Below are 16469 nucleotides of genomic sequence, written 5' to 3'. Positions count from 1 at the left end.
ACGCGCGCGCACACAAGCACCCGTATACGCATGCACGCAAGCGCACACACACGCACGCGCGCGCGCACACGCACAAGCACCCGTATACGCATGCACGCACGCGCACACGCACGCACGCGCGCGCACACAAGCACCCGTATACGCATGCACGCAAGCGCACACGCACGCACGCACGCACGCGCGCGCACACAAGCACCCGTATACGCATGCACGCAAGCGCACACGCACGCACGCGCGCGCGCACACGCACAAGCACCCGTATACGCATGCACGCACGCGCACACGCACGCACGCGCGCGCACACAAGCACCCGTATACGCATGCACGCAAGCGCACACGCACAAGCACCCGTATACGCATGCACGCACGCGCACACGCACGCACGCACGCACCCCCAGGGGTCCCCGAACCTCGAGACCCCCATAGAAACCTCCAGGGGGGCGACACGATTCAAATGAGACCACCCCCGTCCAAAACGCTAGAGAAATGACAGAGTTACCATTTGGGGGTCCCTGGGGGTCCCCAGGGGTCCCCGAACCTTGAGACCCCCAAAGAAACCTCCAGGGGGGCGACACGATTCAAATGAGACCACCCCCGTCCAAAACGGTAGAGAAATGACAGAGTTACAATTTGGGGGTCCCCATGGGTCCCCAGGGGTCCCCGAACCTTGAGACCCCCAAAGAAACCTCCAGGGGGGCGACACGATTCAAATGAGACCACCCACGTTCAAAATGGTACATCAATTACAGAGTTACCATTTGGGGGTCCCCAGGGGTCCCCAGGGGTCCCCGAACCTTGAGACCCCCAAAGAAACCTCCAGGGGGGCGACACAATTCAAATGAGACCACCCCCGTCCAAAACGGTAGAGAAATGACAGAGTTACAATTCCCCGAACCTTGAGACCCCCAAAGAAACCTCCAGGGGGGCGACACGATTCAAATGAGACCACCCACGTTCAAAATGGTACATCAATTACAGAGTTACCATTTGGGGGTCCCCAGGGGTCCCCAGGGGTCCCCGAACCTTAAGACCCCCAAAGATACCTCCAGGGGGGCGACACGATTCAAATGAGACCACCCCCGTCCAAAACGGTAGAGAAATGACAGAGTTACAATGTGGGGGTCCCTGGGGGCCCCCAGGGGTCCCCGAACCTCGAGACCCCCATAGATACCTCCAGGGGGGCGACACGATTCAAATGAGACCACCCCCGTCCAAAACGGTAGAGAAATGACAGAGTTACAATTTGGGGGTCCCCAGGGGTCCCCAGGGGTCCCCGAACCTTGAGACCCCCAAAGAAACCTCCAGGGGGGCGACACGATTCAAATGAGACCACCCACGTTCAAAATGGTACATCAATTACAGAGTTACCATTTGGGGGTCCCCAGGGGTCCCCAGGGGTCCCCGAACCTTAAGACCCCCAAAGATACCTCCAGGGGGGCGACACGATTCAAATGAGACCACCCCCGTCCAAAACGGTAGAGAAATGACAGAGTTACAATGTGGGGGTCCCTGGGGGCCCCCAGGGGTCCCCGAACCTCGAGACCCCCATAGATACCTCCAGGGGGGCGACACGATTCAAATGAGACCACCCCCGTCCAAAACGGTAGAGAAATGACAGAGTTACAATGTGGGGGTCCCTGGGGGCCCCCAGGGGTCCCCGAACCTCGAGACCCCCATAGACGCCCCCGGGGGGGCCACACGATTCAAATGAGACCACCCCCGTCCAAAACGGTAGAGAAATGACAGAGTTACGACCGACGGACCGGCGGACCGGCGGACCTCCCGACGGACCGGCGGACCTCCCGACGGACCGACGGACCTCCCGACGGACCGACGGACCTCCCGACGGACCGACGGACCTCCCGACGGACCGACGGACCCCCCGACGGACCGACGGACCTCCCGACGGACCGACGGCCGTCGCGACGGACCTGGTCCGTCGCGACGGCGTCGGTCGCAAGAAATGGATTCTGCCCTTGCTACCATTTAATGGCATTTTTTTAATCTCTGGGACCCCAATTTATATAGTAAAATCAATGTTAATTTAACTCTGAGAGTGTAGAAATTGACCCTAACGGATCAATTTGCTTCCATTTGTACACTCTCTGAGTTACAGACCCATAAGGGTTCCTTATCATTTAGCTGGAAACTCTCAAGGACCCCTAGGGGTCCCCGAACCCCACTTTGGGAACCACTGGTGTAGATGCAACCGTGTATGCGCTCTGCAGTATGTGCCACAGTGACCAGGGGTCATAATGGATTGTATTTATAATGGGTCATGTCATGGGTTCACATCCCACACTCCCACACAATATACCATGCTATTTCTCTTTTATGTCCTTACTTAATTACTAAATATGGAGTTACGAGGTTTTGGCCCAACGGCAACAATATCATAAATTTCAAGTAGGAACAGTTCAGGTGATCTAGCGGTTGGAGTGAATGTTTCATAACCAAAACATCCACGGGTGGGTCAATCTCTGAAATGGCCATGTGTCCGGCCATGTGTCCGATTGAAGTGTCCTTGAACAATTGTTTTAGTGCTCTGCCAATGGAATAATAAAAATAAAGTTCTGGTGAATCACGCCAAACCAGGCGTACTTAATGAACATAAAAATGAGATTTAAAAAAAAAACTCTTCCTCCTATATATACCTCCTATATATACCTGATGATCATGTTTTAGGGTGAAAAAGAATCACGGCACTCCATCTTTAATGGTTTTTTAGCACATTGCAGAATATGCATGATGATTTTTTCGTCATCCATCAACATAAAGTGAAATCAATGTTCTTGCATCCAATACGTGTGAATATGTATTTCTGCTGCCTGTGGATTGGAGTAAGCTAACTCTCTATCAGAAAATACTAACTGTAGCGAGCTCCTGTCGCATGTTCCTGACCTCTTCTCATCCAACACCAGAAGTTGGCTTGCCCTAATAACCTCCCCTGTCTCTCTTTCTTGCACACCTAATTAAAAGCTCAACCCCTCACCCCTGCCCATACACATACACCTGATTCAATCCAAGCAGGAAGCTTGTTTCTATTGGCAGATAATTGACAGAGTTGAGGGCTTGCATTGCACTGGTTATATGTTCAGACTGCATAAAGCTCTCTCCTGTGAGTGCGGTTAGGGTTAGGGGGATAGTTTTAGTATGGGGGTCTATGGTTGGGTTGTCGGATTTATGGGTGTCGGATAGAGATATACCGATACCAGTAGTGGAACACTGCCAGATATGCCCTTACTGTATTTGGTCATCGAGTCATATCGGGATCGGCGAATAGGCCAGTCTAACCACAGATCCGACACAGGCATAAAGGTTGACACTATGGCAGGTAAATGAGCATGTGGAGTTTGCTTTCGAGTTGCCCAAACTGAAAGTGCAAGTTTCAGTGAGGAGTCTGCAATAAACACAACACGAGATATATAGCTAGATAGCTATAAACACAACAAGAGATATATAGCTAGATAGCTATAAAGTATAAACACAACACGAGATCTCTGTCTCTAAGCAAACGCCTCCGCTGTGCTCCGTCTCCCTTCTCTCTCCCTCTCTCCACACACAGTATAACAGCACACACATAGAGAGACACACACGCATACGTGCACACAACACACACACAAACGTGCAGTCAGTGGCTCTAATATATATATATATATATATATATATATATATATATATATGCTGGCAAAAGAGAACTTCCACAGGGAAAGGAAGGGACCGCACACTCCAGAGACTCAGGACAAGATTACTTATGCTTCATTTCTTTATTGCACGACGCGTTTCGCCGTTTGGCTTCGTCAGGTGCTTGCATACATCATGTATGCAAAGGTCCCTTCCTTTCCCTGGGGAAGTTATCTTTGGCCAGCATCTATACATTGCCTACCGGCACCTCCTCCACCTGAATGTGCATGAGAAGCTATCTGTTTATATATATATATATAAGAAAACACCCGCAGACGTTTGTCACATTGTTCCGCCGGTTCCCTACTAGTCCAACGTGTGAAGAATGCAACGCAGCTACGGTCAAAGTTAGGCAAATGTCAACCCTTGACTTCCCGTCGGTGAACTTCAAAATAAGAATAATATTATTCTCTGGTATCGGTATTCGGTATCTGTATCGGCTAACACAGACATTGTGTTGTTGGGATCGGATCGGGTACAGAAAAATTGTATTGGTACATCCATAGTGTCGGAATATTGGGACGTCGGACTAACGCTACACTACGCACCCGGCCCACACCCACAAGCATTTATTTAATGCATTTTATTTAGCATTTATAAACCGGGGTGAATGGGTGACACCGTCCAAACGCAACCGTGGGCAGTGGAGCACCCTTCAATAGTTAAAAAGGGAACATTCAATGTGTTCACGATGACGCAGCACTGACGGACGTCCGATGGCTGCAGTGGAGCTGCAGTGGCGTGAGTCGATCTTGGCAGGGGATGAGTTAAGTTCCATCAGACATCTAAAATTCAATTTCATGTTTATTGTCACATCACAAGTTTGCTGGTGTAAAACATTGGGTGACATTATTTGCTGAAGGCTTTTGTCCGCCATCTGAGGTGTCACATCTGAATATTGAGTGAAGAGAGGCCATATTGGCTCAATTATGCTCTGATGGAAGCAGATGTGCCTTCTATTTGCACGGTAATTGACGAGTATGTTGAACATGCTTTGAATTTCAAATTGAGGATCTATGCAATAATGAGAGAAATATCTCATGAGCTTTTTGACAGTTTTTGAACACTAATCATCCAGTGGAATTCATTAACACATTTGGTGATATCGATGGTTATACTCGTCCTAAATAATGAATTACGCAAGGCGCTCATGACGAGTAGGCTGTCTTAAGGCGTTTAATATCGATATCGATATTTTTTTGGAAGCGCTCCGGTTGCTAGGGCCGGTTGCTAGGGCCTCGTCTGCACTGCGTCTGTGCGACCAACCACATTAGCTTCTGTTTTAGCCACGGCCTTTGCACAGCCTTTTCTCAGGAACTACACCGCTGTCCGTGGTTTTGAACAGATCGACGATGTTCGGAGGTCATTTCTCATTATCCGGTGATCGCGATTGGAACATTGGCATTTTCTAGAGCAAGGATGGACCTCACTTTAGCTCGCTAGCATTGATGCTATTGCTTTTGCATCTAAGATGGCATCCAAAACTGGACGGGCGTCATAGTGGAATGGCTTCTCATCACGTGGCACCCAAGCGCCACCACTTTCGTCTACTCAATGTGTTAATGTAGACATCAGACTCGATTAATCCAGCGTAATCTTCTTTCTGAAGTAAATGAAAGACAAAAAGTTATATTTTTGATGTATTCTGAAAGGTTTCTGTTTTGTGAAACTCACTCATTTCCCCCCTCTATAGTATTTAATATGCAGCAAGGATACAGTAGCTGACACTACGTCGAATTATGGTCCACTGTGTTTTTATTTATTAATTTTTTTCTGGCCGAGTGTTCCTCCAGAACAGTCCACATTTCTTTCTCTCTCTCTCTCACACACACACACACACACACACACACACACACACACATGCCTTTGTACTAGCTGACTGTACAGTTGCTTTTTTTCCCAACATGACTAATGGGTTAGGAAAGAGCGGACACTTTAAATAGACTAATGAGATACAGTACTTGGTTCGAAGTCACCTCACATCCGTCACAGGCACACTTGCGCACACACAAAATGACAGTTTTGGTTTGTCAAACCTACCATTTTGCCCATTAAAACTCAAACTCTGATCCAGGGTGAAATGATCATAAACATCCTGAGAAGGAGAAGTCAATCTTTCTGTTTTATGATGCAGAACATTTAAAATGCATTTTTTCCCCAAACAGTGGGTTGGGACCCATTTGTGGGTCACGACCATAGAGTCACGACTCGAGTAAAAAGCAATTTTATTTTGATTTTAGCGAACTTCACAACGTTCGACATGGCAACTCGTGCGCTTTAGGTCGCTCGGTGGTGTCTCACGTGGCTCAAGTTCGCCAGAGACAGCGGGCCTCCGTCGCTATCTAATCCATAGAGTTATATATTAGGTCTAGTCTGCAGTTGGTGTAGGCGAGAGGCACTTCTGTGTTGGCCACAGGAGTGGGGCGTGGCCGTGGTTATAAGCACAACCCGAGTAGGATTTAGATTTTAGAATGTCACAGCTTGGGCGGGTGAGACAGGGTGGAGACTGGGGAGGGACCGCTGGAGGGTGATCTGTCTCACTGCATTAGCAACTCCTACATGTTGGTCCTCCTCAGTGGTGGAAAGTAACTGAGTGCATTTACTTAAGTATTGTACTTTATATTTGTTCTTTACTGTATTTCCAATTCTTTTCATTTTACTCCACTGCATTTATTTGAAAATGGTGCATTTATAAATGGTAAAGGGTGCATTTATATAGCGTCTTTATCCAAGGCGGTAATTTCTTACCATGCACCAACTGATAGGGGCGCATAGTTGAAAGCATATGGCGAAAAGACTGATTAAACTTAGCTTTTTATTGAACAATGCCCAAGATACGGGTACTTATACCCGCCCAAGCAGAATTGTAACATCCATGGCCCTGGGGTGATCACTTTATATTTGTAAACCGTAAGGGCTGTAAATGGAGAATGTGCGGAAAAACACTTCACATTCACAGCGCACTGTGACACGTTGTGATTTTGTAGATGTTTGGTTTATGCTGGGGATCTTGGGTTCAAGTGTTTTATAATCAGAGTGAGATTATACATTATCCTTACCTCTTGCTACTTTATTGCACAGGCAAACACCACGAGATCGGATATCTGTTTTCCTCTCCATCATGATCTCCCTCTCCCTCCATGTTACAAAACATTGTGTTACCGCATTATTTAAACGCCTGGTACTGACACTGTATAGATGATCAATTACACTTACCGTAATATCAAAAACCAACAGCCATTAAGTCATCAATGTTTGTAGAACACGTAGTGAATTCTAAGTAGTTTAGAGACAGTTTCGGCAGGGAGCCATTATCGTTTGGCAAAGTGCCGTTCACAATTTAATATCATGCAATGAAGTTTAAAACATGGCAATGAATACGTAAATCCTACACACTGCTTTAGCTCGTATTCATTGCCATGTTTTAAACTATTTTCTGTATGTTTGGCTTGTGTTGTGTATATAAACTCTGCATAATAATACACCACTTCATCATTGATGAATTAATGGCTTTTTTTTTGATAAGTTTAATTGATCATATCTATAGAAAAGTGTCTCTTACCAGGACTATAGAATATATCAGGCCATTGTGTTGTGTTGGATCATGTCCAGGAGTCAAGGAAAACATTCCAATCGGACTCTAGCTTGTTTCATTTTCTAAAGTAGCGTTCCTTGTCGAGTGGCAACAAGGATCTGGGCCGGTGATCTGGCAAGCCATGACGCCTACTTTTAAATTAGTATTATTTTAAAGCAGCTGCGTTTGAAAACCCAACACCCCACTGTTTATTCCGGTTGGGAGTGCTCTGAGCTTTACCCCAAGCCCCACCCCCCAGCTATATTGACTCCCCTGATGACACAATGCCGTTTACAGTATGTACAGTATAGCGCATTCTCTGCACACATTATGCCCTCCCGGTGAAACGCATCACTGTCAGCTGAAACCTCAGTGTTAATCTTGACAGCAAATTTTGTATTGTATTTTTGTATATAGTTATAGAGATTGTGACCGATGAGCAACATTTACTGTAGCAGACATTTATTTACTTCATCAAACACGTACTGCCCACTAAGCGGAGAATGATCTAATCTTCCCATATTGATAGATGAATGCATTCTTTTTGCATCGTGTCAGTCTCAGAGATTAAGAATGAATTCCATTGAGAAGACAGGGCAATCGAGTGGGCAGGCCTCCTTTCTCCTCACGCATCACTTCAGGAAACCTTTTTTCCCTGGCGATAAATTCCTTTTGGTTGATGCTGGTGATTAATGTAGGTGTTACGCCAAAGATGTTCAGGGCAGTGTTGATTTTGTCGACTAAAAAGGTTAGTCGACTACCTTTTTTCACTGGCAAACTATGCTATGATGACTAAAACTAAATATATTGACAATTTTGTCAACAAATAAAAACTAGACTAAAATGTTAGGAAGGGACTAGTGGACGAGATCCAGTAATTTTACACTTGGTTGCATGCTGAAAGCAGCTGATCTACAAGAGCTTGTAAATCGGCTATTTTCAGCAAGTATAAAATCAGTCATTACGACTGCATCAAGGCCCGCCAAAATACATTTTAGTCGACTAAATCAACTGCAGATTTAGTCGAAACCAGACTAGCACTAACACATACCATGTGACTAAAATGTGACTAAAACTAACTGAAAACTATTCAAGAGACTATGACTAAAACTAAAATCTAACTTTGCTGCCAAAAACAACACTGGTCCGACTCCAGGGGCCCGGGCACTCTTACTTACGCATTCTTGGTGGTGCACTAGAGCTTGTTTCCAAGGTAACATGTGCGTGAAACCCAGTCAGCTCCTCTATACAGCAGCTTTGACAAGCTGCCATTTTCTGTCCACAGATGCTGCCGCTAGCATCGTGACCTGCAGCAAATAAGAGCAAATTGATCTGTCTAGTCATGCTTTGTCACTCACTGGTGAAGTGTGGATACTGTGTACCCGTGTGAAGTGAGGGGTGCTAGATTTTGTCAAATAAAAAATTAACATACTTCTGCATGAATGTTGGTGTTTTAAGCATTGTTATAATTTAGCTATTGAAAAATAGCAGATCTACAAGCTCATAGCGCTAATGAAAATGTGCCTCAAATCTTTGAATATATATTAATGTAAGATGACAACTGAATTTATGTGATTGGTTAGCCAATTTGCTCATCTACATATGTACATTTTCCTTTCATTGTCAATGGCATTTAATGTTTGTGTTTACGTCATATTTCAGGCACATATGACGTAAATTATCCTTTCACTGTCACTGGCAAATGTGGGACGTGAAGCTGTACAGTATATAGGAGGGGCTAGCGCTCCTCAAACATGTAGAAGTACCCAGTTTCTGGCCACATATCTGTAAAAAGAACACAGTTTTATTCTATTAGAACAGTGATATAGCTTAATTAACTACTTAAATAAAAATATACTGTCTCATCAATCTGATTAGCTTTTCCAAAAGGTTTTTGAAATCAAAAGGTATAGTTTTCTGTTGTATTCTTTGGCTGTTGTCCTAATGTATCCTAAAATAATAAAGTAAATTATAATATTATTATTATTATTATTATACATTTATTATGTATTACAGAAGTAAAGCTTTAACATTTAACCAAAAAGATGAAAGATGTCAGCTGAAGCTTTTTACAGTTTTACAGTGTAATTAAAATCAATTCTTTTTTTTATTGATAGGGTACAGTAATTAGACAGGAAAGGTGTGGGAGAGAGATGGGGAGTGACAGTCGGGGCTCGGGAGTCGAACCCGCGGCACGCCGTCTAGCTGGCTTGGCAGCCTAGGTGTCCAGACGGCTGAGCTAACTGTCCGGGCCTAAAATCAATTCTTGACTGATTTAATTGCCATCATTTACATTCAACAATTCCTTAAATTGCAAAAGGCCTGTACTGCCCCAAGTGGTAGGAAATGCTTTTAGTGGACGCTTGCATGAATGTGTCCCCGATCTCTCACATTTTAACCCTCAGTGAGTTCCAATCCCCTTTTGTGAAAAACGATGGACTTGAGATAAGCTGTTTCAGAATGATATTCTGTGTTCCTGTAACATAACTAATGTATGCAGTCTGGGAGGCATTCTGCCTTTTTATTATGCCATTGGAACCTCATAACCTCTTTTGCCCATGCACCTCAGCCCCAAAGACAGGTCCAAATAGACTTTCCACACAGACTCTTTAACAGGGTCTCTATGCTGGTTTCGTTAAACACACACGTACGTAATCAGTGATGCCCAGTGCCCTCTAACCAGAGCGGCCAGCTCAGACCTGTATTGCAGCTGTGCTACTTATCATAAATTCAAATCATGCCAAAGCTTTTTGGCCTCCCCTTCCCTTGCTTTGCATAAAATAGTTATGACTATAATACATGCCTTATTGTTAGGGGAATTGTGAATAATAAAAAACGGTGTCTATTACGGCTCTGTCCTTCTGTAGTAACGGGTTTCCATAAAACACTGTGCTTAATAATACATGGCCGATACCACCTGGCCTTACTCAGCTCCTTCTTGGCTCAGCTACACTCCTACACTCTAGACGAGACCTGTATAGCAGAACAAAGGACGTTTCTCCCTAGAGTCCATGCCGTTGTCCATGCAGTCGGAAAGTTATGCCTGGTTTGTACTTATTTGGATCACCACAGATGTGCAAAGCCAGTGGTAGTACTCAAAAGTATTCATCTGTTAGAAGTAAATGTCCGGAATTCAAAATGTGTTTGAGTAAAGCTATTAATAATAAAAATGTCATTATACAGAATGTCCCATTTCAAATTTTCAAATGTATAACAATCTTTTGAAAATTGCAGATCTACAAGCTCACAATGCGAAAATCTTCTATTTTCAAATGGTCGAAATGTATATAGGGCTGAAGTGGTTAATGTATATTTTGTAATAATAATCCAAATCTACAAAGTAAGTAGTAGCCTTGGAAACCCAGATGTTTTTAGTAAGTAGTGACTAAAGTTTTCAAATAACTGTAGTGGAGTAAAAGTACAATATTTGCCTCTGAAATGTAGTAGAGTAGAAGTAAAAGTACTCAAAATTGGAAATACTATAGTGAAGTAAAAGTACCTCAAAATTGTAATGTTTGTATTGTTTTGAATGCTATTGATTGGTAGTGGTGGCTGTATACTTAATATCTGAACATGACTACTCTTTAGTTTGTATGAGTTTTTTTTTGGGGGGGGGGGAGTTGCACCACTCAGTTCACACAGGTGTGATTTTTACGGTCACGTCACGATCCAAAAACGGCAAATAAAACGAATTTAACACAACTCAGGTAACCCGTTGTTGGGAGGGAAAGAGGTCTTAACTTGTGTAACTCGTGAATGGGGGTCAAAGTGTTCAACAAAAAGTGTTCACAAAAGCCTGAGTAGACGATCTGGGTCATTGGGTCAGTGAAATATATCCCTTTTAATAAAAGTTTCTCGGATAAGAAAGCATCTGCTAAATGCCTAAAATTAAATGCAGGCTTTAATGTAATTGCCTTCATAATGAAGAGCACTTTCCCTTCTAAGATTTAATCTGCTACATTTTGTGCTTATCAATTACTGATAGATGAAAAGGCGGATTCCGGGCGATTAAGGCTACGCTGCGTTGCACCCCCCGCTCCGACCAATATTTACAAATATATACTGTCTGGATATGTGTGCATGTGTCAGTCCTTGTCCCTTTTATGCCAATCGCTGATGTCCTCAGTATAAGCTCATATGGAATTGGACCCTTTTGTGCGCATATATCATATGCGCACATGGGATGTCATGACATCAGCTCCATATATTATATGGAGCTGATGTCATGACTTCCCATTGAGGTTAGACAACACACTCCATAATTGGGCATAGCTGCATTGGGAACTCCTTATATGGTTATGGTTGAGTCAAAGTGACATGAGTGTGGCGACATGGGCCCTTAAGCCAATTTTAATATATAAGGAGAAGCTACACTGTAAATGTGTGCTATAAAAAATAATTAGATATTAAAAAATACTTAGATTTCAACACTAGTGAAATTCCCCGAACAATCAGTGTGAAACAGCCCCCCCCCCCCCCCCCCCACACAGCTTCGCTCCCTCCCACCTTCGTCCTCTTCTTGCACTATTATGCTTGATGAAGTAGAAAGTAGTAGACTTCAAGGCATAGCAAGGCAAAGATTCATACTGTAGCCACTCGAGTGACACCGCACTAAAATATTCATGCTAATTTACCATGCTGCATAGCGGCATACAATAACAGATTTGTAAGCTTATCAGGGATTGAAGAACAGGGTATGTCATTCTGTCGTATCCGAATGATAAATGAAATGACACATAATGACTCGCCGTTTTTCTGCCTGTGGTGCATGTATGATTAATATTAATAATGTGCCATTTATCAAACGAGCAGGGAACTCTGAGGAGAAGACATGCATTGGATTGTAAAGACATGCTAATTTTATATTTCTACTGTCAGTGATTGAGGGGAGGACATGTTTAAAGCTGCAATCCTGAGTTTATTTTACTAAGTGAACTGTGATTTTAACCAGTATATGTTAATTTAATATAAGTTGTTGGATTTGAAACCCTGGGTAGTAGGACACCTAGTGTCACCTACTGTCTGACAGGTTGCCCTGTCTGAAGTTCATAATCCTGTCTCCCCTGGTTAACCCGTTAAAACCAGGAATATGTTTACACAAATCTTCTCTTCTGGTGGTCTCTGGCACAAAACATTTTCAGATGGGGGTCCTTGGGTTTGAGAACCACCAATTTAGAAGGCATTTGTAGAATTGGCCTCAGGTCTTAATGGATTCGGCAGGGATTCGCTTGACTGAGTGGGTGTTACATTTGCACTTACCTCTGTCCTTCAGGAGAGGACATAAAACTTATGGGTTGCAGCTTTAACTTCACCTTCCCCATCTGCTGTCGGTAATATAATCATTCCATCTTTTCATCTGGAAAATATACCATTAGTTTCAGTTCTACTGATTAAAGTTTTGGGGCACATTCATTATTTCTTTCTCAAAGGTCCCGTACTGTATTAAATATCATTGAAATGTTGTGACCTGTCTGATATATATATATATATATATATATATATATATATATATATATATATAGTTTTTTGTTTGTTTTTATAGCAGTAGAAAACCCATTATTGATTTTCCTATAGAGATTTCCTAAAATGATTTTATTATAATAATGTCATTATATAAAGCCTGGAATCAAGCCATCCAAGCTCCTGGTAGACTGGAACCCACCTATGCTTTCTATGGCCTAGGCAGCTCCTGGCAGGATCCGCTGGGAGAAACTAGACGCAGGTGCGCGACATGAGACTAGTTAATTAGAGCGACAGACAGCGTTTCAGCGGGAAACATTATGATGGGTTTTCTATCTGCGGCACCACAAAATGGCCGCCACTGCTATGCCCTGTTGCCTGTCATAGTGCATAGCTTTAGAAAGAATGACAACCGTCCTCATTTCTTTTTATTTTTTATTTTGTAGGGGAACAGTGGAGGCACGCTTTGTTTACATCTTTGTGCTGGGAATCCTCTTCACCGGCACGAAGGACCTGTTGCGTTCCCAAATCCTCGCAGTGGACGCTCGACTGAAGAGCAGGGGCTTGTGGGAGATTTACAGCGGCCTGGTTCTGTTGGTATCCCTGTTGTTCCGGGCTCACAATCTGCCAGTTTTGTGCGGCTGTCTGTTGATTCAGTCACTTATGGCTCAGTTCATCTGGAAGAAACTGCACTATGACGCTGCCCAGATCACCATCATGCACTACTGGTTTGGTCAGGCTTTCTTCTTCTTCCAGGTAAGACATTTTCTAAATAAATGGGAAAATAGCCATATATACTGTACAAGCCCACAACTCCTCGCAATGCCACAACAATGTTCAAGAACATTCTTTAACCTGTAATGACATGCGCAAAATGATGAATATGTTTATGTATGTTGAACATGATTTCATTTCTTCTGGCTTTTATGCGTAAAGTGTTATTAGCTCTGTAACAAAACACTATAGTAGTTGTATAGTAAACATTCCACTGGAGTTCCAACACTCCAAGGAAATGGGCACAGAGATCCTGCCCATGCAAAGTGGCCTTTCATATGGATCAATAAGTGTTTGATTGTGTTATGATTATGAAGCAGTTATTTTATGAAATGACTAATGAATTCTGAGTAAAAACAATCAGTTTGATGACTGCTGTCTTAATGCAGCATAATATGCCAAAACCAAATAAAGGGCACATATTCATGGTCTAAAAATGGACTTAATTCAGTGGAGTGTACCAGGCCAGACGATCTGTTTAATTCAGTTTGAGGTAAAGTGGGGTGAACCCACTGAGTGCCGGCTCACTTTGCACAGTGTGTGGCCTGATAAAAAAAAAAGTCAGCTAAAAGGAAGCCAAAAGGACAAAAAGGAAAGAAATTGGAAAACACAAATCTAGCAGGACAAACATTAGAGGAGTATGGGCTATTGGTGTGAAATGGGTAATACTGTATGTAAAGGATTGTTTCCTTCATTCATTATTAACAATTAGAGCTTCCAGCTATAGATTCTCCTGTGAGCTGGGGAGGTAAATTATAATTCTGAGTGGGCGATGCTTGTGATAACTGTGTGTTTGGACGATGCTTGTTTGATTTGCTACAATCTGTATTGCTGTTTTTGTTTGATATGCACAGGGCTTAAAGTTCTCAGTCCTGGGGACCGATTTCAGTCGTGAAAATTTCAGATCAGTGCTGATTTGCAAAAAATCATTTTCAGTCTTGGGATTTTTTTTGGCTGTATGCAGTACATCCAATATTATCCAGTACATTGTGATACAGAATGCAGTGACGTGTGTGAAGTTTCTGCAAACATGTACAGTGAGTGTACAATGTACTGTATACTTACATATTGGGCATTTTTCTGGTGCTATTGTTAATAGTATTACTTAAAGCAAGTACACCAGTAGGAAAGCATACCATTCCTAGATCCTCAGTATAAAATTATGTAAGTGATATTTATTTGTTAAATTAGGTGTTAAATAGCTCTACAGTATTTTCCGATAGGCGATCGCCATCATTGCTATAGAGTTTTTAATTCAGTAACAGGGGGCTCCCCGGCCATCTCTCCAGCAACATACATTTTAAGTACTAAGTCAGGATACCAATTTTGTCCAATCGGAGAAAGAGAGAAAACTCAGGATAAATAATATCCTAAGATTTAAACTCGTAGATGTATTTCTCATTGAGAAATCAATCAATCGGTTAAGTCATTACAATGTTCTCATTGTGATCGCAAGACCCAATTGCTGAATGTCAGGTCTCTAGGTTTTCTTTCTTCACTTAATTACACTACAGTATGATATGGGACATTAGGAGTTCACTAGCCTCAGAGGCCGCAGGCGTTTTGAGTTCACTAGCACACTGGTTCTTAAAGTTGGTTCCATTTGGTTCAATTTGTACACACTCCGAGTTAAATTAACATTGATTTTACAATATAAATTGGGGTCTCAGAGATAGAAATGCCATTAAATGGGGGTCCGTAGACTAATGCACGTCAAACTGGGGGTCCTTGAAATTAAACGGGTTGAGAATCACTGCTAGAGCCTTAAAAATCTTGGGGGTCCCTGGCATATCTCTTCAAATGGGGGTCTGTGGGCTAATTAGTGTAGATTTGAGGGTCCTAGACATGAAAGAATTTGGGAACCATTGCAGTAGCACAGTTGTATTTTTCCCATAATGTACATTTGTGCACCCTCAGAGTTACAGACCTGTAATGGTTGACTTGGACCATATTCAACCATATTCTCGACCCACTGCCCTGGTATCTATATTAACAAGTGAGAACTTGTACCCAACACATGGCAAGAAACCCAAAGCCACAACAGCTACGTCGCTATTGCAACACCCACAACACCATCTTACACACTACACTCACACACACTCACACGGCAGTGACGTCACACACTTACCTTCGCAGTGTTCGGGACCTATCTCCTCCTATCGCGCCCAACGCCAACTCTCGACACCACCCGCCAAAAAATGCTCATTGCAGTGCCACCAAAGATGCCTCCCGTCCACACTCACGGCGGCAATGCATTTGTTTACTACAAACATTATCGCCCCAAGCACCCACACCCCCGGAACACTGTTGCCCTTTCACCACGCTAAATTCGCCAGGTCTATGCAAGTGAGCACAAATTACATGTGAGAAAATTCATTCACAAGCCCACAAATGCCATTCAACACACACTACGACTCGCTTACAATTCGCGAACCTGGCAACTACTACTCCGTCTTTTAATTGGCTACTAGCTCTGCCTCTCAGCCTGTGCTGCTCTGATCTCCGAGTCTCCCTGACAGTCCTGTCCACTGTCCGGACTCCGCCTCACCATTTTGCTTATTCCTTCTAAATCTCTGTATATTAAATATCGCTCTCTCAGCGAATCTCTTAGTTACATCAACATTGTTCTTTGACATATTTTGGTTTGTGACAAACTATTACAATTACACCGTTCAAATTCGCCATTTCGCCTGCCAGCCATACTGCCGAGTACATTTGATTGCGCACACACACACACACACGCTCGCCTGGAAGCCACGATCTCTCTCTCTCCACCGCACGCACACACACACACACACACAGGAATAGCCGTGCAGCCTATACACGGCGGCAGCGAGACAGGACGTTATAATCTTGAGTTTCATTAAATAACTGTCTTTCTCCGCATGTGCACGTGCGCACACAACTTTATTCAAGTGAAATGCGTAACGCCAATATTGGGCTAATATAGGCTACCAATATGTGGGTAGCCTACAGG

At 43.5% G+C, this 16469-nt stretch overlaps 1 protein-coding gene across 2 annotated transcripts in view; it reads left to right on the top strand.

The window, feature by feature from the left end:
* pigg (phosphatidylinositol glycan anchor biosynthesis class G (EMM blood group)) overlaps positions 1-16469 on the top strand; it is a 91904-nt gene that overhangs the window by 64437 nt on the left and 10998 nt on the right. For both annotated transcript variants that reach the window (XM_083786067.1, XM_083786066.1), the window contains exon 12: positions 13165-13474. In XM_083786067.1, the coding sequence (XP_083642193.1) occupies positions 13165-13474 (310 nt within the window). The remainder of the gene's footprint in view (positions 1-13164; positions 13475-16469) is intronic.

The sequence above is a fragment of the Protomyctophum parallelum genome (genome assembly GCF_964188405.1).
Source record: "Protomyctophum parallelum genome assembly, chromosome: 16".
Taxonomy (NCBI): domain Eukaryota; kingdom Metazoa; phylum Chordata; class Actinopteri; order Myctophiformes; family Myctophidae; genus Protomyctophum; species Protomyctophum parallelum.
Note: the sequence above shows the minus strand (reverse complement) of the source record. Positions and strands in the feature narration are given on the sequence as shown.